Genomic DNA, 27,644 nt, shown 5'->3' on the forward strand with positions numbered 1-27,644 from the left:
TGTGTCTTCTCTCGAGGGGACGTTTCGGAGCCGTGGCGAACGCTGTCTAGTGCTCACAGCAGCAAGCAAGAGTGGGAATGTCCCCTTACCGCGACTTGGGCCGTGCCAGGATCCTGCTGGGAGGCCAAGAGGGCTCAGGGTGCTGCTGCCAAAATGACGGGGTGCTCGGGGGCCCGTGGACAATAACACCCCCCCACACACACGTTCAGTGGGGCCACAAAATTAGGTAGGAGGACAGTGGTCAGTCAGGGACGGGCCCCAGCAGCATGGTGGTGGGCCCTGGGGTGTGCCAGTCCCACTCCTCACAGGGTTTAAATCAGCCCGGTTTTCAAAATGCGTTACTTTTTGCCTAGTTTCCCCAAGGAGCATGATGGGAAAAGTCGTTCTTCCCTTCTTCACAGCTGTCTTGTACTGAATTTGAAGATTTATCCCATCTTCCCGTGGTATAAACTGTCCCGAGATGCTTAATACCAGATGGGAGCTGCCATGGAAAACCTCTCTCAAATCAGCAGAAGATGATGATTATTCACACATTCTTTATTATCAAAAAAAGAACAAAACCGATATTAAATTAAATAAATTACAAACATTTCTGAGCTGGTTATACATCATGCATTTATCAGGTAAGGCTTCAGAGCCATTACACATCAACATCACTGTTAAAGAGCAATAAAGGGACACTGGAAGATAAAAAGTTTTCTACTCCAGCATGAATTTGAGCTTCCCTAATTCTCTTGCCAGAGCACTTGGAAATTCAGACTTTGAACTGGCCATGTTGTGCCTGCAACAATGCCATTTGCCTACTGATGTTACATATATTGCCACAGTTGGCCCATGGCTACAGAAACGAGGTATTCTTCTTCCTGGGTCATCAGAATTGCAGAGCATATAGTCAGTGCTGCTGCTTTCAAGCCATTTCTCTTGACATCCCATCCATTATGCTTGTAGGAACTTCAAGAAATACAGTCTTATTTTTTATACATGGTCTGTTGCTCTGAGGCTTCCTGTGTTTGGCCTGTCAGGCCCTGAGACTGTGAAATCAGCCTGCTGCAGTTAACCCTGAATGAAGAACTGGAAATTGGCATTTTCCTCATTTAATGTGATGCCACCTCAGAGGTACAGAAATATTGATTAGCTACTGTAGGAGAGTTTCTTTTTCCATTGCACGGATTTCGTTGTTGCCTTTTTTCAAACGAGCAACTAAAATGAGCGCTCAGGCAGTAACAAAAGACCATGAGTAATCACCCTCAAAGATCATTTAAGAGAATTAGTCTCTCGATTTTAACTTATAAAATGAGCTATACATGGCTCTGGAAAAAATCACTGCTGTCTAAAATAAGTAATAACCATTAGTTAGCGGGTTTTTCCTTTTGGAAACTAACCTCCTTTGGTTTTATTACTCTCTCCTGCACCACATAATCAGAAACTGAGGTAGAGAAATGGTGACTTAGTTAATGAGGTGTTACATAAAACCAAACTGTCAGGGTCCTGATGTTGTTTCCTTTAATGGTTGTCTAGCTATGATGGTTCATGAAGCTCTATTTTCCTTAAAAATGGGACATCTGGGAGCTGTAAGGAAAGCCCCACTTTCCCCAGAAAGCCTCCTAGCAATCTGCTAGTGAATCAGCTCAATAATGTATATGTACTTCAAAACTGTACATTAAAGCTTGCTAATATTTTTAATATCTTAGAGTAATAAAATAGAAATAACTTTTTAAAATATAATTTACTTTTATTATTAAGGCCACTTTTTATTTTTTGTGTTCATGGAAAGATAACAGACTGTCGCATTGCTGTTCAGTTTTTCTTGTTGATGCTTGCGTTTTATCCCAGTGCTGAAAGTACTTTGTAGGAAGATTTGAAATTCAAACAAAAGAAATTGCTTCCATTGCAACTGAAGACATACCGGTATGTATCTTTATCTTAAATTTTTTATAACCTTATTTTCATAAAAGCCATATTTGAGGTTGAAATGCACTGAAGAAAAAAGGGTCCCTTTAACCCTTGGCTTACGCTTAGATTTTTCAGGCTTTATATTGCCATCTTGTCATTACCGTCACAACATCAGCACCAAGTAAGAAGGGAAGGCATCAGAAAAAGAAACTAAAATACCAGTTGTTATTAGCATCACTCAACTATAAATAAATGTCGGATTTTTAGAAATTACTAAGATCTCAGCTGTCTATCTCTGGGTTAGTGAGGCAGGCTTGTTTGCCTGAGAGGTAGATGGTCCTGGTGGCATTAGCCTGTGGTGAATTTTAATGAAAATCATTGAACATGTAGTAGAGAATTGTTACGGAAATATCGCAAGAGTTTTCTCTTGCTGCACAAGTGACCATTTGAGAGCTTGTCACCAGAAGCCCTGCATAGCATGGGGTGTCACTTGGGCTGTTCCCTAGTTGCAGGCATAAAATACACTAAAATTTCAGTTTTACTGCTCTCTGTCATTGGCATCATGAAAAGCCTGCAGAAGGGGCTTCCTTCTCTGCCCTGAATTTTCTATTTGTGATCAAAATGATTTGGGAAAAGCATCTTTCCCCAAAGAACCCATCCACGTTCTGGACTAAATCTTTTAGTTGCTCCAGTCAACAAGAAGATGGGAAGAGTCAGAACACCCTTAGGATTTATGTTTTTATGCCATTCACAGTCTTAAGAGCCTTCTCTGAAATGCCATTCAGTCAGTAGAAAGATCCCTGAAAAACTTCGGAGGGGATTTGAACTGGACCCTGGGTCTTTTGAGCACATACTCAACCCGCTGGGCAGACAGGACAACATGTGCATGAAACATACTATAACGAGGAATTCTTATTTTTGATTACAAGTTAGTCCTATTAGTAAGAAAAAAAATTGTAATCCAGAAAGTAGCCCTACTGAGATAGAGTATCGAGGTACTTTGGGGTGTCAGAAATACAGCGTTGGTTTGAGGCAGTGATTTCTGGGATTCTGGGTCACAGAGAGAGCAGCACAAGGGGGTCATGGAAGAGGGGCCACGGGAAAGGCAGAGGTGGTGCTACACAGGCGCGCAGGGAAATTCAGGGGCTTGCACTTACTGTGCAGAAACCCTGAAGGTCAGTGCACATTTTAGAACAACATTACCTTACAAAGCTGCGTCGCCGCACCTTGCAAGAGTTGCTTTTGTTTGTGAATCAAAGCCTTGAGAGGCTCTTCATATTTGCTTGTATTTCACTTCATCAGGAAAAGAGGGAGGAAGGATAAGAAAGAAGGGGGATGCCCAAATTACGTAATGCCTATGTGGGCAGAAGGGTGCAGTTGTGTGAAACAAAGGAGAGCACTTGGCAATAATGACTAATTGTCCCATGTATTAAGGCACCTGCCTTCAAACGAACTCGCTTCTCTTCTGTAATTGATGAGATAGCATTTCCTGAGTTCCTGCTTCCGTAGATTTCTGTTGCCTGCTCCAGAGTCCATTGCTCTGAATACCAGAAGTAGAGCAGGAACGGGGGAGGAGTTTATCGGTTCAAGAGGTGTGACGGTCTCTTGCTTTGCAACTTATTGTAACCCCAGGTAGAAGTGCAGCTCTTCACGAAGGGACGGGAGAGCGGAGCCTGTTCAGGAGAGTTTGCCCGCACGCTGACGCTCCCTGTGCGCTCACAGAGCTGTCTGGGTCTCTGAGTGGAACATACTTCCAAACATCTCCTAAAGGGCACACAAGGTATGCTGGGTTAGAGCTGGTGCCATGGCACAAACCCAGCAATGCAGCTCAGCAGCCATTCGGTCACACAGAGAAATGCCACCAGAAACTCCAACCCTTCCCAGCCCCTCTTCTCAAGGGAAAGCTGGCGGTGGGGAGGTTGCTCCGCTTCCAGCTCTGCATGGATAGCATGGGGAAGGTCAGCATTGGAATGTATCTCCTCCCAGGGACCTGGCTTCAGTGCCTGCAGATCACTTCAGCATTAACAAAGTCAGTGCTGAAAGACTTGACCAGTGACCCTTCTTTTGGACTTGAGCTAAACCTGGTTTTCCAAGTTCACCCCACTGCATGAACACCATGGGTCTGACTGTGAACCTGAGCTCTGTGGCCCAGAATGGATTAAAGGGTTCCCCTGTGGGGTAACCTAGCTGCTCCTTCATCCAGGTGCCTGCCAGAGCTCCTCATGATGAGGATTTAAAACTGTTTTTCCAGCTACCTTTTCAAAGTGTTACTGTTACTAGCAGTTTGCCTGGCAATGGCACAGGGTACTTTCCATCTGAGCAATCCCAACCACAACTTCTGATTTCCACCTTATGTCCACAGCTGAAGAAGTGACCCCTGGCATTAGAACTAACCTCCTCCAGGTTCTTGAACTCTGCACTGCTTTCGTCCACAGACTCGTCGTAGATGGAGAGCTCTGTCTGATTTGGCCTCTGTGCAGGAAGGAATCAAATCCACAAATTAGCAGAGTGCAGTGTTGAAAGGCCCAAAAAAAATTACTAACCCAGGCTTAAAACAACACACGTGCTCCCGGGGGAATGCCCAGGGAGAAGGGGTACAGAAGGAATTGTGTCTCAGTTGTTTATATCCTGTGACTGAGCTGGCATTTACATATCTCTCTGCGAAGATATGAGATACCTTAACTTATTCTTGTGAGATAACTGGCTAACACTGCTCTGTTTCCCACTCCAGTTATGCAATAAACCAATCCATGTTTGGGGAAATAGCCTGTCTGACCCTGTCTTGTCAGCATGTGCCCCATTCCTGCCTTGGCCTTTTATCCTCCCTTCCAGTGAAGTATTCATGGATGTTGAGGCTGTTCAAGGACAGGTGCATGTGCTTTGCCTTCATTTCTGGGAGCCAAATTATGCCTTTGTGTGCAGCTGCATGTTCTAGGCAACACCAAATGGAGGGCATAGTGCCAGGAAAGCTCTTTTGGCTTCTCCAGGCTGGGATAACATCATCTCCCAGCTAGGGCTTTGCAGAACATGTTTACCTTTCTGAATTTCCATTGAAATCGGTTCAATCAGTAGGTGCTTGACCTATACATGAGAATTAGGATATGAAATATATTGTTGGATTTAGACCTTTACCACTTGAGATAAACAAGAAACTTTATTAGGTGCAGTAATGAGTTGTTGTTCTTCCTTTCTGCTGCCACAGCATCTAAACCTAATAGTGGAACACTGAGAGCTGGAGAAAAACTGGGGAGCAAATTTACCTCTTCTAAGATGGGCGGGTGGACAACTTCTTTGATATTTGCCAGTGCAAACAAAACAGCATCATGGATTGTCAAAAAGATGTGACTTTGGTCCAGACCTCCTTCCTCAAAGACTCCACCTGTGCTAATGTCATTGTACACCTGGGCTGGAGAACAGAAAGGCACGTGAGCAAGAAGGAAAGCAAAGAAGAAAGCCTTTGAAGGTGTGCATGGCTGACACTGGTCCTTGGAGCTAAAACAAGGCTGGGATGCATAGGGAAGAAGCAGGTTTGCTGCATAAACGAGAGTGTAGGGAACTATTTTTCTACATGCTGAATGTGGACATGTTCCAGTCATATCACTTCCCAAATGAAAGGAGCTATTTCACACAGATCATCTGTTCTGGTTTGGTCCAACAAAAGGCTGACAACTTGCACAGTCTGCATAAAGACCCCAAAAAAATCTCCTGTCTGTCAGAAGCACATAAATAGGAGAAGATCACATGGAAATGTGTTCTTCGTGGATTCTTACCATGCACGTTTGCCAAGAACACTTTAATCCCAATCTTCTGATAACTGGAACACAACTAGAAGGGATGAGAGGGGAGAGAGAGGATTAATAACACTGCTGCTCCAGCTTTGTGTTTATACAGTCTTTTATCCAGGGCTTTACATGTGTCCTGGGGATACTGAAGGAGAAAGCCACACAAACCTTCTGTTGAGGAGGGTATCGGAGCTGCCCAAAACAGTAGAAAGTACCTGCTGTTTGGCTGTGTTTCTAATACAGAACTAACCTTGCCCAGTGCTTTTGTGCCCATGAGGTCAACAAAACACACTCCACTCATGTCCAGGATGATGGTGTGAAAGCTGATATAGGGTGGTGCTGTCATCACAGGGTCAACATCTGCTGTAGGCATGACACTGAAAGTGCTTCCTTGTAGGGTAGAGATGCTGCCCAGCTCACTGGAGGTGTTCACTTGCCCAGCACCATTGGCAGGTGGACGGAATGTAACGTAGGAGATGCTGGCACCATTAGTAGTCGTCTGGTTGTTATTGGTATCTGTTGGAGAGGTGCTTTCAAAGTCTTTCTGGAGCTCTTGCAAAGACAAGGTCTACAGCAAAGCACAAATGCACAGTCAGGGCAGGGCACATCAATCAGCGCAAGCTGAGATCCTGACATGTGAATGTGCCTAAGGCATTCAGTGGCATGAAGTGTTTTAATGTGGACTAACTCCAGCCTGGAGCTAGACTGAATGTCCCTTGGGGTTTGGAGTATGTTAGGTTAATTTTAAATTATTCTTGTTCACATATTTCAAGACTTCTGAGCAATGCAAACCAAATGAAGCTGGGATGACTGGGAAACATGCTTCAGGAGGACACTTTCGAACTGAAATACTGACATAGATGCATCCTTAGAGAAAGAGGGCAAGCCTGGTTTCTAGCAGATCGTTCACCGTGTTTTCATTCTAGGCATCTCTACAGCTTTCTTGCTCCCAGCCATTTCCAGTTCTCTTGCATCTTAAGGTTTTGGCCATTGGGAGGAATGGAGATGTGGGTGGGAAGTAAAGGAGGCAAGAGGTGGTAAAAGTGGAAGACAGTGCAGAAAATCCTGTGACAAGAGGAGCTGTCTGATGGGGACTTGGGGTCTTACTCATCGACACAGGAACCCAAACTGAGTTACCTTGTTCTGCCTCAGTAGGAATTTTGGTAGCTTTGTTGGTGGTTGTGCTGTCCCCTTCTCCTGCCGTTTCACATATTTCTTCCTGGCTAAGTACACTTTACCAGGATCCACCCCGGTCTGTGGAGAAGAGAGAGTTTTCTTTGAAAAAGTCTATTTAGCCTCCTAGTCAGGGGCTGCTATTTCTTTCTTGCTATTTCTCAGCCTGTGGCACGTGTCACAGGAGGACGGCACTGGCTGCGCGCAGGAGTGAGGTGATCCTGATGGCAACCAAACAACATCTTCAGATTTTGTTTCAGAGTACCTGCACATGCAGGGAGGAGAGAGCAGAGAAGCAGGATGACTCTGCTTTGGCAGAGCTTGGAGGAGGATACCTGCCAGGATTCACACTTAACCTCTAAAATGAGGTCTACAAACAGTCCTGAAGATCAGGGAGGAAAGGATGGAAGAGTAGAGGATGGATGTGACCATCTTTCTTGATCATCCTAGGCTTAATTATCTCCATGTGGCGATACAGGAGAAAGCAAAGGCCATTTGGGATTGGCTGCAAGCAGAAGTTTCTTAGGGCGTTGCTCACCTTGGCTATAATCTTCTCGCGGAATATCTCTGAGTTTGCAAAATATAGTGGCGAGCAGTAGGTCACAATTTTAATCCCGTTAAGTTCATGTACCTGCAACAGAGACAAGAGCTCAAACCAGGCGTGACAGGGTGTTGGGGGGGTGGGGGGTGGCTGGGAGTTTGGGTAGCAGATAACTGGGAAGGTCAAACTGAACAGCAGTTCTCCTGCTACCCCTGACACAAGCAGCAAACAACTTTGTTGAGACGGAGATGGGCTTGGCTTTCCTGATCACATTGGGTACCAGTGGCAAAGAACGGCATTTCCTCTGAGGATGCTTTGGTTTCTGCTTACCTTGTTGTAGGCTTTAGGGTTCTTGTAGATGTCAGTGGAAGTTACTTGGCCCAGGGCAGAGCCGTTACGGCTAGGAGAAAAGAGGCCATCAGAATTAGCAAAAGTGTTGCAGGGGGAGAAAACTGCTTTGCTTCACATTCCATACCAGGATTTGAAAAGTTGCTTTATGAAAATACTTAGATTTCATCCCTGCAGAGTCTACAGGGCAAAAAAGAGTCAGCAGTTTGAGATCCCAGACTGGGAAATATTAATAAAGGGCTTTGATGGATTAAAAATGGTGTGAAAGCTTCACACCACTCTCCGCACATATATGAGGCTCATTGTATGAGCAGGATTTTTTGCTGGGAGCTATGCAGGTAGCTTTTCGTGCTGAAGTAAATACCTTCAGACTTCCCCCTGCCTTGGGATGTGCACATCGCTAACCATGCGCTGGAGTGGGAATGCAGGCAGTAAATTAGCGCCTGCCATTCCTGTTTGCACATTCCAGGGGCCGGGGAGGACACCTGCACTCCCCCAGGCTCCTGCCACGCGTTCCTTCGAAACATGGGCCAGAGGTCGGTTATAAAAATAATCTGTTGTTTATTCTGCAACTGGGACCTTTTTTCTTCTCTTTTGTTTTTTTGTAGCTGCACTGGTACTTACAACTGGGTATGGAAGACCACAACCAGCACGGAAAATCCCACGCCCACAGCAACTCCATAGGGAAGGCTCAGGAAAAAGGCAGACAGGAAGCTCACCAACCAGACCAACTGCAGAAAGAGAAGAGCATGGCAGGTCTTTTTACTCTACCATAGGCTAAAGCCCAGTGATAGTTGGAAAATAGCTCTGTGCCAATATTCTGGACCCCAAGAACTACACAACTCAGGATCAAAAGACCAAGACCTGAGTTCTGCAGCTATTCTAATGATACAGTTTATTACTTGCTTTCATGTGAAACATCATTGCTAGGAAGCTTGCCAGAAGCCCCAGTTTTTCAGCTGTAAATGCAGCTAGTGTGTTTCTTCACAGCTCCATGAGCACCCGTACCACTCATTCAGTTCAGAAAGTATCAGCCTAACTAGTCAAGAAAAGGCTCCTGCAGATCAGACCGTCTGCTGCTCAATAACTGCTCCCAGCCGCAACAAAACTCCTGCTGTCAGAGCATTTCAGAAGGAATGAGCATCTCTCTGAAAACCGTCTGAGCACCTACAATAAATGACCTGAACACAGGACAGATTTGATGACAAAGTATGACAGAGCATACCAAAACGGGCTCCACCTCTCAGCTCAGAGCTCTGTCATTTGTCATTTTTATATATTAGCACCTGAGCACCTCTCTCCATATGAAATTAGTCCTGCCTAAGCATATAAACCTGCCCTCTGAGAATCTTTATGAGGTTATTATAAACCCACCCTCAAGACTGACAAAACATGACTTTGACCTTGGACAAATCAGAGTAACTTTGATGACTTCAGCATCTTAATTTATATGCATCGTACTTATAAATGGCAAGTAAGTGCTTCCCTCCATCCAGCTGGGCTGTATCTATGGAGTGATGCCTGCAGTTAGCATGAAACACAACCAGGCTTGAGGTAATGAATGCTGATGGTCTGACAACAGCCAGGAACGGTGTTTCCCATTTTAGGACAGGACACTGAATCTAGTTCAAATTCCAGGGAGATTAAGGTCAGGGGAATGCAGTTCGCTCCATTGGCATCTGCCTGGTCCCCACGCTCTCTGAACTGTAGGCTGGCTGTGGTTGCTGGTAGCAAGAGCTTTGTTCCAGCAGCTCAGTGGAAACCCAGCACAGTCAGGGCAAACCGGAGGGGTTTCTGACTGCCCTTCACCTCCGCTGCAGTGACCACATCTGGCAGAGACACACTGGCAGGGTGTTCCCCAGGCAGCACCGTGCATCTCTGCTCGGTCCATCATCCATTCAGGTGTCTGCCCAGACTTTGGGCTGGGGGCTGCGGAGCGCTGTGGGGTAGGTCTGTGCTCCCCTCCGTGAGCTCCGATAAAGGGCAATAACTTCACCTGCCCTCAGATGACCTGCCAGAGCTGACCGAGACCTTCCATCCTACCCACCAGGCATCAGCAGAACCTGTTCAGAGATGTGGTTAAACTGCCATAAACGATTCCTGACAGAGAATCACATCTTCCCATCAGCAACTTTCCCGCTCTGCCGGTTCTTGCCTGCATAGCCGTGTCAGCTCAGACCTCGCACATCCCTGGTCTGGTCAGTCTGCCGGGCTCACTCCTAAGCTTGGACCATTTTTTGTAGCTCATGCCCTGTGCTGGAGTGTGCCTTCACGTCATGATCACAGCCCTGTGAAGTCTCTGCCTGGACTGCTAACCTGTCTCTTCTCCAGCACCTGTTTGAACAGTATTTTGGGAAAGCTCTTGATGATTCAGGTCAGCCCCTTTGGACTCCAGATTTCTCCGATAAGGCGGTTTGTTGGGACCTGACAGGATATTGGCTCAGTGTCCACAGACACCACTCAGCCGTGGGAGTCCTGTTCAAACACTGTCTTTTTATGTCAGACATTTCCAAATTCCGTTCTCACTCCCCCGCACCCCCTGCCTGGGTTTATACATCAACCAGTGCCTGGAGTCCTTATCGCTGTGAAGGGCTCTCTTCACCCTGGAGGGCTATTGTGTGAGTTTTTAAGTCATGACTCCTAGATATTGAGCAGGGCCGGTTTGGCTAGTTCTGGGCAAACAGGCTTCTGCACTTGATTGGCATTTAAACAGAGCAGGTAATAGTTCAGGCCTTTCTGATATGTGCGCTAAGCATGAGAGTGCTCAGCTGGGCAGGACAGGCTCTGCTGCGGCTCAGCACCTCATTGGTGAGGGGTTGGAAGCATGATCCCACTGAGAGAGCGAAACCCACCTTTGCAGTGGACTCATACCACCCTCCTGCCCCCGAGCACCTGCCGAGGGGGTAGCCAGCTTGCCCTGCCTCTGCCTCACATAGCCGTGGGCTGAGCTGCCAGGGTAAGGCAGGTGGGTGCCTCCCATCCCTCCCTAGGCACTCACGCAGTCCAGCTTGCTCTTCTTCCACAGGTAGAAGGGATCAGCCAGCTGCTTGAGGGAGTTTTTCAGGTTCACCGCGATGAGGGCTCCCAGGACAGACTGCAGAGAAGAGGGGGTCATTTATCGGCAGGGATGTGGATGTGCAGTGTGGATGCGCCACGTTTTGCAGCAGATACTTTCTGCAGCACCTGCCTTCCTTGGTCCAGTTACCACAAGGGAATGGGAAACAGTGACGCTCACAAAGGTCTCACTTGGACCTGAGCATGCTACTTTAGACTATTCTTGCTTCCAGAGATTCAGTGCAGACAGGACCCCAGGCCAGGAGCAAACTGTGCTGTGCAGCAATTTGCATCAAGCTTTTCTGGAGCAAGACTGTGCCTTTGCTTGGGTGTGTAAGAGTATGTGATGCAATGGCCACACTGTTTATTACCTTTGGAAGAGGTTCGAGATAGATCCCCAGAGCCAGCATAGTCACCATAACCACCAAGGCCACAAAGAAACTTGCCACCTGCAGAAAAGAAAGAAATCATTTCAGCAAACACCAGGGTCTTCCTAACCCCCCTCTGGGCTTTTTCTGCTGCTTCAGCCAACGACACAACTGCTCACTGCAGTGTTTTATGTGAGCAGATGATTGCCTCTGAGAAACAGGCTAGGACTTTGCAGATAACCCTGAGCTTCCCTCACGTGGTAGCTCTGCTCAGTTGAGGGAGCCAGACTGGGAAGGCAGATTTACAGCCTTACATCTGGGACCAATCCAAAGAACCATCCATGGAACAAAGTGGGGGTGGGAGGCAAGAAATTCTGCTTTAACAACAGCAACGCGAAGCACTCAAATATGAAGCTTCTGCAGACCTGCAGCAGCGATGTCAGGCTGGCAGCGTGCAGCAGCTGGTCAAATAGGGTCACGTAGGGAAGAAAGGAGGAGAAAGAGGGTACTGACTTGTGATTTGCCTCCTGCCCCATCGACGGCGAGAGTGACAGAGAGAGCGCAGCAGATCACGTGGATTTTGAAGAAGGATCCAAAGAAGTTGCTGCAGCCCAGGGCCAGCATTTCCTGTGGAGATGGGGGAATGTGGTCATCAGAGAGGAAAGCTGCCTGTCCTGCCCTGCCAACGCGTGTGAGCTACCAGGCAGGAGAGCAGGTGCCTGAGCCTGGGGTTGTGGGGCCAGGAAAGGGACCTGGGTTCCCTGCAGTGTGTCCCAGACCCTTTCCTTCCAATATGAGCTGGAATGAGCTGTGGCATAGCAGGGAAACCTGGAAGCACAATTCCACATAAACACGTTGTCATCTGTTGACACACTAAGGGCAGGGCTTCATGTGGTATGCATGGCTGTTACTGAAAGCTGCCACTGTGCCAGTGATGACAAAAGAGGATTATTTAATGTCCTGCCTCTCGCAGTATCTAGGTGACACACCAGGAATCCAGGTCTTTCTCTGCTCAGTGAGAAATAACATGTGCCTCGTTGTGCTCCAACAACCTGCAAAAATGCCGTCTGTGCCAGTGCTCAGGGCTGAAGGCTCAGGTCTGGAGGGAAAGCAAAGCAGAGAGCTCAGACTAAGGCTCTCTTCCCTTTTGCAGGCTCTCTCCAGTCCATGGGAGATGGATCTGCCATGTCCTTTTGACCCATACATGGCAAGCTGCCACGCGAGCCTGTGTGCATGGGAGCAGCACGTCTGTTTTAAGCAGAGCCCGTTTGAAAGCTTGCCATTCATGCAGCGAGGTTTTCCTTTCACGCCTGAGAGCAAGGGGAACGGTCCTTGACTGCGTCCTTCCAGACCAAGCGTTACCTGGTTGGGGTCCACGTCGTAGCCATGCTTGGCTGCCAGTGTTCTCCCCATGGCTAAGTTGATCACGTAGCTCACGATGGCGAGCGAGAAGGCTGTGCCGATCATGTCTTTCCACTTGTTCACCAGGGGGAGGGTTGGTGCTGGGAACCTGCACTCAGAGCGGAGGCGAGAAGCAGTTGTGACACTGGTGTCTGGAGGCCGGTGAAGTGGGTGAGGAGATTGTGTGTTCAGGAATGACATAATCCGTGTCTACACTGTGGACAGCTTGAGTGGATGGCGGCAGTGGTGTAAGAGGGCTCAAGCAGTGCTGCCTGAGAGTCCAGAAAGGGGACTGTCATACAGCAGGGAAGAGCGAGGTGTTTTCCAGGCTGGAGGAAGAAGAGGAGGAATAAAATTTATCTGGAAGTTGTGTCAGACCTGCACATGCACTTACCCCATGCTGATCTTCCCAACCACTGGCATGCCATACTTCTCGGGCATGTTAAAGCTGCCAGAGATTGCAGTCGCAACTATTACCTGAAAGTACAGAAGATAAAAGAGCAGTAAGCAGAAAGAGCATGAGCTCTCTCAGAAGCACTGAGCTTGCTGTGCTCCTGGGATTGACAGTAGAAAATTAGCACCAAATTCAGGCTAGGAAAGGAGAGAACCTCCCCAGCAGGAGTTATGTTCCTCATCCTCAGCATCACCAGGATGCAGGTACAGTCTAACAGGGATGAGCTGGGCATCGGAGGTATCCTCTATGAGGATGGCCCACTTTCTGGCCCCAAGCCATATGGGGGCCATGTCATATTCAGTGCAAAGATGCTCTACGTGATGGGCCCTCTGTGAGCAGAAGTGGGTGTCCCAGGGCTGTAAGGAGAGGGGAGGGACTGTCTCCTGGAGGGTCCAAGGGACAGCTCGTGCGTCACTTACGATGATGATCTCCATGGGGATGGGCATCCGGATCTTTTTCATGTACTTTAGGTTGAGCTCCTTGACAATGATCAGGAGCAAAGCACTGACCAAGGCATAGACCAGGGAGGCCACGTTGGTTTTGGGCAGACCTTTACAAATATCAATGAATGTCTAAAGGGGAGAGAAGAGGAGAAAGTGTCATGGGGAAACAGAGACTCTGGACAAAGTACACAGCACAGTGGAGAGCATTTCTTATCACAATCAACTGCAAACACCCTGAGATGTGATGAGGATGAGACAAGTGCTAGAAACCCTGTTGCTGAGAGACCAGCAACCAGCCCTGGGTCTCTGCTGTCCGGTTAAGTGCAGTCCTAGTTGCATCAATGGAGAGTGCACCTATGGAAGATGCAGGAAAGTCCAGGAATGGGTAAACCTGCTCATAGGAAAAGTTTGTGTTGCTAACAATTGTGCAAGACTCCTGCTGTAAAGCAACACAGTTCATATTGTCCCCAAGCCCCAGACCCATTTCATTATTTCTAATTAGAAACTAGCAGATGAGGACTCAGATAATACTGTATAGGAAATGCAGTGGCAGCAGTGTAGGGGTGCAGATAGTCATGTTGCCCCTCCCTCCACCCTTTCCTTCTCTCCGAGCCCCCTTTCCCTTGCATGGGTGGCAGTGATGCCTGGGGTATGGTGGTCACTGGGGGAGGAGGTGCAGGGAAGGCCCCTGTCCAGAGCACCCACTTACATAGACGATAGCTAAGGGCCCGGTGTAAGATGGGACTGTCAAGCCGAAGACGTACTTGAGCACGGAGATGAGGATCTGCAACCCTGCTGCTGTCATGAAGCCCCTGATGAAAGACTCTGAGAGGTAGATAGCAACAAAGCCAAACTGCACGAATCCCAGGCACAGCTAGGGTAGGACAGACAAGGCGTTATCAGAAGAATGCCAGCCTGAAAGGGTGAGGTGCAGAGCCTGAGCGTGCCCGTGCCGGGCAGGCTGCTCCGCTGGGAGAGAGGGTGCATCCCTCCCACGCAGCCACGGCACGGGCTGGGCTGAGCAGCCTGTCCCAGAGCAGGGATGGGGAGGGGAAAGGTGCAGGGTGCTGGGGTGTCATTGCTGGCTGCCACCCTGCCCCAGTGGCTGGCCTCACTCTTGGCTAGTCTGTTTGAAGGATTTCATACCAAGACCGCAGCTGGGGTGGGATCCCCCCAAAACCTCTATTCTGAGGCATCATCCACTGAGGAGTGAGGCCTCTTCTAGCATCTGCTACCACCATCTCTGCTCCAGGGAGAGAGCTCAGCTGACTCTGTGTGGGTCAGCTCTGGCCAAAGGACACGGAAGAGGCAGTGCAGCAAGTCCTTACTTGTATGATGGCTGTCAGACAGGCTAACGTGGCAGAGATTTCCAGCCTGGCCGCTTCCAGGGCTGTGGTATTCACACTGGTCTCGTTGGTAGTATGGTTGAAGTACTGGAAGTCCGACTCTGGAGCCAACTCATTACAGACATTGCCAACAATAATGCTGATGACTGCAAAAGTACCTACAGCACAACACGGTGATGTCAGTAGTTTTCACTAGAGAGCATCCTGTCCTGGAAGGCACTTGGACAGGTTAGGCTGTCCATACCGAGTCACCCAGCCCGTCACCGCAGCCAGCTCCCTGGCAGCATCCAGCAGCGGTTCACTGGGGTGAGATCCCGCTGTGCAGCCAGAATCAGGGATCCCATAAACCGCTGACAGACCAAACATGTCCAAACACCTCTACTCTGGGATACACCGAGTACTCCCAGCCACAACTGAACTGCCTTGTGCAGCAAATTGCTCTGCAGACTCTTACCTGGCACCATCTGATGGATACCGCCGAGGAAGAGGTATGTTACCAAGGGGAAGAAGGAGGAGTAGAGCCCGTTGACGGGAGGTAGGTTGGCCAGCAGCGCAAAGGCCATCCCTGGAAAACATAAAGGAAATGGGCAGGTCCGTGCAGTTGGTGTCAGCCCCCTGCCCCGCTCACACTCACATCACCTCCAAGAAGGTGCCGTGGCCAGCACAGACTGCTGCTTTCTGGGCAGGAGAGGCCAAAGAAGGCAGGGAAGGGCACCGCGGAGAAATACAGGGACAACCAGGTTGAAGGTGGAGCTTGAGTTTATACATGTCAGCAGTAAAGGTAGTTAACCCCCCCCGACTGCCATCAGCTGTCATCTACAGACCTTTACTTGAAGTGGCAAAGTGTCCCCTCCCAGTGACCCAGAAAGTCATTGTCTCTCACCTTGTGGCACTTGAATCGTCCCTGCACTGAGCCCACCGAGAACATCAGGCAAAATGTAGTCCTTAATTTTATACTTGGGAAGCCATACAAGTATTGGGAACAGGCTAAAGAGGATGAGTTTGAATCTGGAAGCTGAACATCTACAGGAGATCAAACAAAAAATGCAAATAAGTAAAGAAGGAAGTGACCTGGGAAGTGAGCAAGCAAGGGAGCAAAGAAGGATCTTCCTTGGAATGTCTCAACCTTTTTCCCATGCCAAATCCTGAGCCCAGTGTCTGGTGCACAGCCCTTCCCTGTGAGAGTGCAAGGCTCTTGCAGTTAACTAACTGTACATGCCATGGAGGACTTTTGTGGGGACCTTCTCGAAGGATTTAGCTCCCCAATATCTTGATACCCTTCACATAGGGCACAGGTGAGCTGTAGGGAAGAAACACAGCTCAGAGAGTCATGAGGCAGTTGCACAGAGCCAAAGATGAACTTTCTCAGATGCTCGGTCAAAAAAACTCTGAGCGTGTCTGAAAGAAGCTTGCTTCTTGGGTTGACACATGCAATATCTCACATCTCTGCCTGCTAACATGTATGTTCTCTCTTTCTTGTATTATTGCCTTCCCTTTTCCAAGGAATGGAGCTAGATTTCCAAGACAGCGATCAGTAGGTTTATTGATCTTTATTTACACAATTACTGATCTTTAAGGAAAGCCAGTACTGTTTATTATCAGAAAGCTGATAAAATAAAATCCCAGTCGGAAAGCTTAAAGAAGTAATTCACACACCTGTACTTACATCACCAATTTTACCTTTTTCACTATTAAAAACCCACTGGAAAACAGAACCCCAAATCCCAAATGCGCTTAGTGCAAACTGTTTTGCTTATTTAATTGCCTTACAGCCTAACAGCTGAGGCAGTGAAAAGAATAACCAGTTTCACTTGCTCCAGTACAATTTGCATTTCCCCTGTGCCTTTCGTCCATCAAAGCCCTGAAGATCACGGAGAAGGTTTCCCAGGAGAAAAATGGGAACTAATATCCCCAGGTCTAAGTTATGCCCCAATTCCAGACCAAATCTGGTTTATGTTTGCCCCAGCTATAGCATTCTATATTACCTGAAGAGGTTTTTCAATTTTTCCCCAACGGGGTAAGTTCTGCTTTTCTTCTCAAACTCTTCATCGAAGAGGCTGACCGAATATGCAGGACGTTCGATGACATAGCGAGGCCTGGCGTGGTTCATCGCTGGATCATTTAAATTTTTCCCAGAAAAAAAGAAAAAGCAAAGCCAAGAATGTGACTGGAGCTGGCCCCACCTGCAATATAACAGACCGGACACCTCCAGCGTCTGGGAGCCCTCCCCAAACATCTCCACCCTAAATAGTTTCCCTGTGGCGCAGAGGCAGGTCCTGGGAGTGGCTTCTCCCAGCACCGGGGGCTGCTGCTCCCCAGCACCGGGAGCTTTTCCCAGCTATTTTGAGGTGATGCTAATGAGCGATGCCACGTGAAGGGGACCGGAGCGCGTCCTGGATTGTCTGGCAGATGAGCATGGGTGTTAATCTTAGCTCCGCCAGCGACTGCCTTTTTGCCTCCGGCGAGTCACTTGACCTTTCTCATGCCTCAGTTTCACCATCTGCCAGTGGGGGTGGTGAGACTGCAATGCTGGGCAGCCCTGACATTGCCATGGTAGATACTGGCACCATGATGAAAGGCAGTTTCCGTCTGAGGTGTTCTGGCTATGCTGCCGAGTGGTCTCATTTGCATTCATCAGCCTTCCTGTTTCGCACTCGATGCGAGAGGCTGTGGATGAATCCTTGGTTTATTCTAGGAAGTGATGTGCAGAAAGATAACTGTTGCTAATTCATTTCAGTGATGAAGATGCCAAAACATCTGGGTGGACTAGTCCTGCCCAGTGGCTGGGTCTCACCAAAGAAAGGTGATGAACTTCAGACAATCCTTATTTTACTATGAACAGCAATACCTAAGAAGAGGGGAGAATCATACTGGAGAGGCTGGGAGTGGAGGGAGGAAGTGGTCGGCTATAAACCAAGGATGTTGGTAATTATTTGTGGTATGGCATGTATCTAAGTGGGTCATTGCCCAACACAGGAGTAGAAGAGGGGGTGGGAAAAGCTGGTGATTCAGTCAAGAGAACAAATCAAGAAACAACATCCAGGTTGCTGAGAGCTCATGGAGTAATTTGAATGTACCAGGTCCTCCCCTCTCCTCTTTTGACCCTGTAAGTACCGCTGAATCAGTGCACACCTTGACACCGAGTTCAGCGGAACCAGGATGAGCAAAATGTCCATCTGTAGGACTAATGTCAGTCCTTGCTGATAAGCAGTTACCTCAGAGTGGAGGCTGGAAGACATGAGTAATATGTAGCAGAGCAGCCCAGCAGTCCAGGGCAGGCAGGAAAGTATGATGCAGGCAGATGAAACTTTTGGGAGAATTTAGGTCAACAGAATCATTATGCAAATAAGAGCTAATGGGTTTAGAAAGGGAGGTCATCAACCCCCACTCCTGCCAGGGCTACTTGAGTGAGCACAGGGGAAATCAAGCGGAGGTTGCTGTAAAACAGCTCCAGCGATGGGGTGTTTGTGATTCCAGGCTCTGTTCTGCACCCACGCTGGCTTGGGAGGACCCCAGCCTATGGCTCTGGAGGGCCCACTAGGTGAAGGAGATGTGCCCCTCTTCCTGCATTGCCAGATGCTTAATCCAGTGCCCTCTGCAGGCATGCACACCCTGGCAACCCCGCTGCTCCTTTTCAGCCAGAGACACCCTTCCAAGAGCAATTACAAGCTTTACTTTTTGGAGGATTGCTGCAAGCCAAAGCTAAGCGGTGTCCTAGGCTCTTTCCCAGTCCCCACATGCATGCCAGAAGCCCATCCGATAAATGGTCATTCCCTGGTTTTCCTACATCAGTCTGCACAAGCCTTGTTCCTGTCTCCAGAGCCCGTTGCTGAGCACTTGCCAGCATGCCCAGCCTTTCCCAGGTCCCAGCCCCGCAGCTCTGCTCTAGATTTCTAGTTCTCCCTCGTGAATAATTGGAGGCCCAGGTCCAGGCTCAGCAACAGGCTTCTGAAGGGTGATAAACCCACCCGAGTTTCTGATGCAAGAAGTCTCCCTTAGCTTTATTTCTTGGCTCCATCACTTGCCGAGCAGTGTGCCTGCCATCAGACAGACTGAATCAGCCAATTATATCACAGCTCTTTAATGAATTTCCCCCGCTGAGTGAAAGTGCTGGCAATCACGAAAAATAATAAACAAGGCAAGTAGAGGGAAAAATACCCCCATGATTAAATTCCATCTTAAACAAACAGACTAATGATGTCAGCGTCTCGGACAGAGTCAAGTTCTTGACTTGGCTTATCACTGGCCTTGCCCTAGATCAAACAGCAGGTTAAACCTTCGAGATTTTGGAATTAAAGAGAATGAACTGTGTGACTGCTCCTTGAAAAAAAGGCAAAGCCAGCTGTCCTGGTGTTGATGGGATAAGATGACGGCAAGCTGCAGAGCTGCTTTAAATCCTGCAGCTGGGGCAGGATGCTGAAGCAATGCAACATGTGTGGAGGGAAAAACAGAGTGCCAGTAAGTTGCTGCGTGACAGGGACCAGTTTTTTCAAGAGCTCTGTTCCAGTATGGGCATGGAAATAAAGGATGAGGTCTGGGGGAAGAGCTTCAAGTGCAGAGCCCCTGTTACAAGCTCTTCAGGAAGCCCATTCCTCCAGTGTGTTGGCTAGAGTGGGTGATGCTGAGAAACATGAAGTTTGGCCTCACTGGTACGTCTACTGAGCTTGGGGTCTTGGAGAAATTGTGACACAGTGGGTACATAACTGTGGTGTGATACTTGGAGCAAGCAAACGAAGGCAGAACTGCTTCTCTCCAAGAATATGATGCAGGTGAAAGATACCATCCCCGTAGGTCATCAGCTAAGAGTCCCATCTGTTCATACCTGGCTGATCCCTGGCCTGCCAGTCTCAAACCAGCCTATGCACGTCAGGCACAGACCTTTTTTCCAGTGTTCATCTTGCAAATGCACTTACTAAGCTCTTATCTTCTGTCCCCGTGCTGGTGATAGCTGTGTTTGGGAAGAGGAAAGTCACATTGAAGTTTCTGGCTAGTGTTGATAGGAGCCACTGGCACAAAGCCACTTTCCTGTGCTGGCATAGGCATAGAAAAGGGAGCCCAGTCCAAGGAGTGTGAGTCGAAATTAAGTGGAAAAGCATCTCGTCCTGTGATATAAGGGCCCCAACTGATTCCAGTGCAAGAGCTGAACATTCAGGGAAAGCCTCTGCTAAATTTGAGGGAGAAAAAAAATCAGTGAAATAATGTTTCCTCCTTTGTCTGCCCCCCTCCATCCCCCCCTTCCCCCTGCATGAGGTGATGCACTTGCAGATCTTGCTGATTACTTCTCAGCTGATGGAGTTCAGAGTTCTGCTCTCTTCCAAGTCTCACATGAATCTTCATTAAAAGTGCCTCTCTCCCAGCTCCATTGCCCAACACAGGGCTATAAAAAGCAACTCGCCCCTACCCCAGAAGACAAGGTCTGCCTGGAGAAGGCAAGCACAGGTGCAAGGGTTTGGTTGCGACACCAGGACAAGGTCTTGACTCCTGTCCCACTGAACCAGTGCCTTCAGCACTGTGTCCACCGTGATTCCCAACCTGCAGCTCACAGCTCCGGCTGCAGGTGCCATGGAAGCCCTGGGGCAACACGGTGAAAGAGCCCAAGACTCAGCAGGTCAGGTGAGGAAGCCGTCACCTCCTCCCGAGACCTGTGCTGTGCTTCCTCACCAGGGCACAGCATGGGGAAGGACAGGGTGGCTGCAGCCCCAGGCTCTGCGGTGCCAGATGCTGCAGTGTCGGGTGCTGTGGTGCTGGATACTGCGGTGCTGGGTGTTGTGGTGCTGGATACTGCAGTGCTGGGTGCTCCCTCAGGCTGAACTCTGCCTCACCCTCATGCTGCACACCCGCTTCCCTCTCCCTTTCACGCCTCTGGTGTGAGCTGGGCTCACAAAGCACACAGGCAGGAGGAAAAGGAGGTTTCTGCTGTCAGTCAGTTCAGGTATTTCAAAAGGATGTTGTATAATTCACCTCTGCTATCAGATGCCGATCAGCCCAGTGGATCAACCCCTGTGCTCCTGGGTTATTCACTCTCTCTGACCTCCTGGCATCAGTCTGGCTGATGGGCCACACCAGGAGCTCGTCACCACGGGACCCCCAGCATGTTCATTTGGGTCAGTGTCTTCAGCTGGGCAGTTTGACTGGGCACACCTTTCTGCTCACAGTTAAAATTGCTTTGATCCAATTTAGTTCTGTTTTACCTTTGGCTCTGAATTGCCATAGGGTTCATCTCCAAATGAACTGATACAGGAAGAAAGCATCTTGGTAAAGCTGGATCTATAGTCCCATATTTCTGGTGTGAGTATATAGATAAAAACATCTTTCCTAGTAGTCTGGGGAAGGGGAAGAAGCAGGGAAGTGGAGGTTGTGTTTTAGGAGGCTGAGCAGCTGGCTGCATGCACGGTGCCACACACTGAATACACACAGTGTTTGACCCTGGGGTTTAACTTTTTCTTAACCTTTGCCCTTTGGAAATAGAAAAAGCTGATTCTAGGACAGCTTATAGAACAGTTATGAAAAATATCCTATCCCAAAAACACCTTTTAGCCTCAGAAAAGACAAAATGCCAGAGTGCCATAAAGTTCAGTCAAAACTTTGCTGTTTCAGCCAATTTTCCATGAGCAGCATGCAGGAACCATCATGATGGCTAGTGGAATAAAAGCCAGAGGGAGAGGGAAAGGAGGGAGAGAGGTGCTGGGAGGCAATAACTGGTCCTTCCCGACCGCGGTGAGGCACGGAGGGAGCCGTATGCCACGGCTGCAGGGGCAGGGAGGAGACATCTCCGCTTCCCTCCAGCTCCCACCTTCCCATCACGTTGCACCGTGCTGCAGCCTCGGCTTTAACATGCCCCTCGGGAGCAGCCATCCCATTCCTCCACTCCTACACTTTTGCCATGAAGCAGCCAGGCATTAAATCAATGTTTTCTTTTTGTTTAGATTAAATATTTGGAGTGTTAAATAGGTGATTTCCATAAGGCAGATGGCCCTTTTCTTGTTTTAAGCGACCCAGCCCAGCGCAGGCACCGGGCAGGAGCACTGCACTGTTCTCTTGTTCTGCCGGCGCTGGGCCGGTGCCAATGTTTGATGTACCACTTCACACGAGTTTCTAACCAAACTAGCTCTGCGCTTGGTAACCAGAATAATAAGATCTGCAGACATCTGCCAGCTACTGAAGGTGAAGCCAAAGCGTTTGTCTCAAAGGCTGTTTATTAGGTAAAAAGCTTATATCCAGTGGCTCGGCTTCTGCTCCTTTTAATGCTGTTGTAAATGCAGCAAATGCCACGGGCATGGGGGATCTGCTCTGCACTGACACCGGTGCAAATGAGCCCAGATTTGGCCCATTCTGTGATTTGTTTGATTAACCCACTTGTTCTCAACCCCACCCTAACTCTCCATTACTTTTGTAGTTGCATCCAGCACCCTACCTCACCGAGGGAGGGCTGGGCTGGGGTGAGGCAGCAGGCACATGGCCTGGGGTGCTGCGGTCTGGGATGTAGATATCACCCCACCACAGTCCTCCGAAAGCCACTGTGGTCCCCCAGAGGTGTCACCTTGCTGAGCGTGGCACAGAGGTGCTGGGAGCAGTGCCTGCCCTTAACGGCATCTGAGTCTGTCCCCTGGGAAGCAGTGTGTCCATCCTCCACATCCCCTTGGAGCTCCCTCGGCACACAGAGCCATTGGGATGGAGAGGAGGGAAGGCTGGAAAGTGCAGGAAAGGAGTGAAACTTCGGCATCCCTCACTGCCACGAGTCTCTGCTCTCCACATGCCTCTGACAGACCTCGCCCTCCACCTGTGAAGAGCAGGTGGGCAATGCAAATCCCAAGGAATTAAAAAGTTTGCAGACTGCAGCATTCTTGTTCTGCCTGCGAACACTTATCCGAGATGCCTGCTAAGAGCTCGCTCCTGCACATGCTCCCTGCCCCTGCGGATTCGCTCTTGGAGAAGGAGAAACACCTCTGGGATCACCCAGTCCATCCTTCCCCAGAGGCAGAGGATGGGACGCATTTCTCTGCTGGGAATCTCTGACCTGGGGCAGAAATACTGTGTGGCCAGCCACAAGTGTCACTCCAAGGACTTCTCTTCAAGGCAAGGAAGGACAGGTCCCCAGCTTAAGTTTTCAGCTCGCTTACAAGTAAGGAGTAGACAAGTTTTATCAGGGCAGAGCAGAAAGCATCTTAGCTGCTTGAACAGCAGTTTACCACAACGGAGCAAGCATATGGGGGTATTTTCTTTTGCCTATATATGAGGGAACCTGCCCAGACTGGACCTAAACATCCTATGAAATGGCACTGGGAGGAGCTGGAGACCCTGCACCCAGTCTGACAGGTCCCAGTCTGGGAGCACTTGTCATTCCCAGCCTTAAAATTCCCTCCTGATTGGATTGCATGCCCACAGCCATGCACCCGTGCACCAGGATCTCCTGAACAGCAAAGACCCCTTGTCTAGGTTAGATTCCGGTGCGCAGCGGGTGCTCCTCAGCCGTTGCCTGCAGGGTCCACATCCTTTCTCCCTGTGCCTGTACGTGCAAAGTCTAATTTGGGCTGCAACATCCTTGGGACAGGGACTGCTTTACATAGTCCCATGCATAGAAAGTTCTGGTCATAACAAGGACCTAGAAACAGAGGGTCTGTCATCAGTATTGCCTCTCCTATACCAAGCAAATCCCCCCACAGATCTCAGCACGAGCCAGCCAGGATAAGATGGCAGGATTTATTCTAGTAATAATTAATTCACATATTTGGCTCTTCCAGCCTCTCTTCATAAATCAAGCTCTTGGATCGGTGGTGTTGCTAATTCCTGAGTAAATCTGCTGCTGTAAATCCCCTTTGCAATAAGAAGGAGAAAAAGAGAAAGGGGAAAAAAAAAAAAAAAAAAGAAGTACCAGTTCTCCAAATACTGAAACTCACACCCAGTGGCTGTGCAACCAGAGTGTAAATCCCCCACGCCCACCCAGACAAAGAGCACGATTGTTGGAGCTGGGTTACCTGCGCCTCGCCGGGCAGAGAAAGGGCCGATTCTGCGAGGGGAGCTGCAGATGTGGCAAGAAAGCCCTGGCAGAGAGGTGCTCCCGAGGAGGTGTGCAGGAGTCTGTGCTCAAATAAGCCAGTGAGTCATTTATAAATCACCTCAGTCAAGGGGACCGAGGGCTGTGCTCAGCGCCTGATTGGCTTGCAGGAGGTAATTGCAAGCAGGTACACCCAGGCTAAGCCCAGGAGATAGCCAGGGGAGATAAGGAGAGATCTGAAGAGGGACAAGGGCTTTTTTGGATGTCCCCCCTCACCCCACCCCTTCCCACTCAGGCCTGGGCCGTTTGATCACCTCTGCAGGTCCCTCCATGCTCCGGGCTCTCGGTGACAATAGCTCATATTCACCGTCACCCTAGGCCCCCTCCCTCGCCTGCTTCGGACTCGGGGCAGGAGAAGATGCTTTTGTTGGCCTGGGCGAGCTTCCCGGCGCGGTGGGTAGCGTCTCCCCGGCCTTTGTGCTCTGGCCGACTCTCCGCCTCCGGAATGGACAATGGTGTGCTTTGTGCCAGCGCCGGACCCCGCCGCTCGGGCTTTGAAGATGGGATTGGCAGGGGAAAGCAGTTTCTTTCTTATTTCCAGGTTCAAAGGGATGAGAGGAGTGGGAAAGAGAGGCAAAGCCCCCGCTGCCTGCCCAGGAGAGAGGGCACGGGCTCCCTTCCCCTGCACCTGCACCGGGAAGAGGTCGGAGCCCTCGATGGTGCAGGGATGTGCCCTGCGGATCGGGCTGGGCTATCTGTCATCAGCCTTGCAGGCATGGTCCCCAGGCAGGAGCCACACCTTCGCCACGTGCTCTCTGCAGGAGAGTTTGACAAGTTCCTCAGATGCCCCTGGCAGTGGACAGGGATGGAGCAGGGAGGTGCTGGGATGGGCTGTGGGAGCTGCGGACTTGGGAGCCACCCTGCAGAGGTACCAGTCGATCCCTGGCCTGGGAAGTTGCTGATGTCTCGGGAGAGGCCACATTTTGAACTGACAAAGGTGCTGGTGTGGCATGTGTGTTGGCAGGCAGCAGCCAGCTCAGACAAGGGGAAAGGACTTGTCCCCTCCTGCCATGGTGTCCTGCCACCACAGAGGGAGTCGAGAGTGCAGGAGCCAGGTACTCCTGGGGATGTTGCAGATGATGGGATAGACAGGGACATCAAACAGGGGACATCACCAAAGGAATAAGCCACTAGAAGGAAGCTGTAGGGGGTTATTTGCAGTGGAAGGAATTGATCTTTCATGTTCCTTTTGTCTTCAGGGACAGCTCGGCATGAGCTGCTTATAGGGGATGGCTCTGCTGCCCTCCCTGCTCCAGGTGTGAGCCCAGAGCACAGATGCAGGGCAGGTGGGGTGTGCTGCCACCTCTGAGCATTTATTAGCTTGTGTGTGTGGAAAATGATGGGAAAAGGGAAAGGGGAGAGAGAAGGCAGGGCACCGAGTAGAGGGGGGAGAAGGAGGGGCCATGCCTGGGGCAGGAGGAAGGGAGAAAGCATTGGTGTTGCCTTTGCTCGCTCCCAGAGGCTCTCAGAGTAAAAATCTCTGGTACCTTGTGCATGCACAAGACATCAGTGTTTACTGCCAAGAAACCCCATTGCATGGGAATCGATCATTGTGTCTGGAGCATGCCAGAGGAACACCCTGCCAGAGGATGCTGGTGGAAGGGGACTGATTCATTGCCATCTGACAGAGGTAATAATTGCCAAGCAGTTATCCTGTAAATATCATTAATAACCCATATCAAGTGTTTTTTGTTAAAGGGCAGCCTGATATGGATGGAGCCCTTTGAAACGGAAACGCGTGACATGGCAGGAGGACCAACCCACAAGTGCACACAGTGGTCCCTGCTGTGGGGCAAATCCAGGGAAGCCAGAACACCAGCACCCAAAGGTCCCAGCCACAGGGGACCTGCTCACAAGGCACCACAGAAAGAAAGGAAACAGCATCTCTGCTGCAGAGGCGATGCTGGCATTGCCAAACTGCCTGGGCAATCAACTAATGCTGAAAGGGACTTTTTTTTTGCCATCATTGAACTGGCATTTTCCTAGCAGAGCTCCAATGAAAGGCTTTTTTTCCCCTCACTTGCCTAAACTGACATCCCAATGCGGGCAGAGCTGTGGAGCTGGAGAAGTGGCCATCAGCACAGGGGGATAAATGACCCGTTTGAGATCAGTATCTGAGCTTGGAATAGGACCACGGAGCCCTGAATTGAAGCTTCCACTCCAATCACATCCGTCTGCCTTTGAAAACGAGAAGCTGCCAAGCAGAGAGGCTGTGCAGCCAGCCTGTGTGTCCAGAAGGGACAGGTCTCACCTGGGGGATGAGCCCAGCTCCGAGCTTTGGTAGCAACGTCAGCTTCGTTTTAGTCTAGCCAATACGAAAAGTAAAATCCCAAAGCTGGCATACTGCATGAGCAAAACGGGAACAGCCCCAGGCGAGGAGGCTGCTGGTGCTTCTTGTCCTCCGAGCTGTCTCTGCTCCTTGCATCAGGCCCTGGCCAGGCACGTTGTGTAGGACCCAGCAAAGTCAGCAGTGGGGACGCCAGGTCCGAGGGAATGCCACTGATCCCTGGCAGACAGACAGTAAAATGCAGTCACACTGGGAGGCAAAACGCTTGGGGCTTGGGCTGGGACACTGGCAGGGCAGAAGTCCAACTGGTTGGATTTCTTGCCCACCCAGCGCTGGCAAAACCCTGTGAAGTTCTCAGTCCTGTGCAAGGTAAATTGCTCACAGGGGGTGACTTACGTGAAACTTTCAGACTTGCTCTGTCCCCTTCAAATCCAGGTGTCCCTCCTGCACGGACAGACGGTTCCTGCCACGTGGGGACAGGGGGGCTCATGGGGAGGGCTGGCAGCTCCCTGTTGCAAAAGCTGCTATTCCAAAGTCCTGGTGGGTGTGATCAGGGAACTGCAAGGTCTTGCCCTATAGAGAAACCAGCCCCGTACAGCCATCAACGGTTCTTTGGCATTTCTTGCAACAGGAGGTTGCAGTCCTGGTCAAATTCCAGTTTCAGTAACTGTAACTCCCATTCTGCCTCTTTCGGCTTCGGCCAAACTCACTGAGTGTGGCCCAAGCCACTCTGCTGGGCTGTGTCCACCAACGGACCAGCCAGGATGATGTACAGGGCACGGAGGAGTGTCTGGGGACTCTGGGGAGCACTGGGGCTGCCCGGAAAGCCGGGAGGCACTGGGAGATACAAGGACAGCACAGGATCTCCCCTGAGTCAAACATGGAGCCCTGGGTGCACGGACTGCTGAGCTGTTTATCTTCTAGTGTGATAACAGCATACCAAGTACTGGAATGTGTGGATTTATTTGCAGGTGATTGATATTAGCAGATATATGGCACTTAATGAGGGTAATAATTCAGTGGTAATTTACTGATGGAAATTATGGGGAGGGTTCCTTAGAGCCCCAAGGTTAGAGTAGGTGGGGAAAGGCAGTGCGTCCCCCGGGCAGAAGGGGCTGGTTCCTGGGAGCTGTGCTGGTGCTGGGACCTGCAGGTAGTCTCCCTCCCTCCCTCGGACCTGCAGCCGGAGCTGCTTCTAGCTCTGGGACAGGTTTCCCAAGGGAACAGGGCCTGTGCAGCCACAGGTCTGGGTAGGAGCCAGGGTCTGGATGGAGATGCTGCAGGTGGAGCTGGGCAGCCTTTGTGGAGAGAAACCGGTGCTTCCAGGTGGATCTCCATGGAACACATAGCTGATGTGTTGCTCAGGCTGTGACACCTGCACAGGGGTCATCTGAAGTTAGGTGGGGTGTCCTACTTCCCTGTCTGTCCCTTCAGGAGCTGTTAAAATCAGTGATGTTCCTCAGCCAGATGGGAAAGCAGAGATTTGGGCTGCCAAATTC

At 49.8% G+C, this 27,644-nt stretch overlaps 1 protein-coding gene across 1 annotated transcript; it reads right to left on the bottom strand.

The window, feature by feature from the left end:
- Nucleotides 1–519: 519 nt before the first annotated feature.
- SLC26A9 (solute carrier family 26 member 9) lies at nucleotides 520–26,630 on the bottom strand. The gene is made up of 22 exons (XM_056361964.1): nucleotides 26,542–26,630; nucleotides 26,110–26,364; nucleotides 16,789–16,915; nucleotides 15,687–15,826; nucleotides 15,258–15,368; nucleotides 14,786–14,961; nucleotides 14,167–14,331; nucleotides 13,434–13,586; nucleotides 12,955–13,037; nucleotides 12,522–12,669; nucleotides 11,673–11,786; nucleotides 11,163–11,240; nucleotides 10,736–10,831; nucleotides 8,362–8,468; nucleotides 7,720–7,789; nucleotides 7,387–7,479; nucleotides 6,813–6,929; nucleotides 5,926–6,243; nucleotides 5,664–5,718; nucleotides 5,154–5,299; nucleotides 4,288–4,365; nucleotides 520–3,657 (listed from the first exon to the last, which is right to left on the bottom strand). Exons 3-22 carry the CDS (start codon nucleotides 16,911–16,913, stop codon nucleotides 3,610–3,612), a joined length of 2,421 nt encoding a protein of 806 aa, XP_056217939.1. The 5' UTR covers nucleotides 16,914–16,915; nucleotides 26,110–26,364; nucleotides 26,542–26,630; the 3' UTR covers nucleotides 520–3,609.
- Between the last annotated feature and the right edge of the window lie 1,014 nt (nucleotides 26,631–27,644).

The sequence above is a fragment of the Falco biarmicus genome, chromosome 16, assembly GCF_023638135.1.
Source record: "Falco biarmicus isolate bFalBia1 chromosome 16, bFalBia1.pri, whole genome shotgun sequence".
Classification (NCBI taxonomy): domain Eukaryota; kingdom Metazoa; phylum Chordata; class Aves; order Falconiformes; family Falconidae; genus Falco; species Falco biarmicus.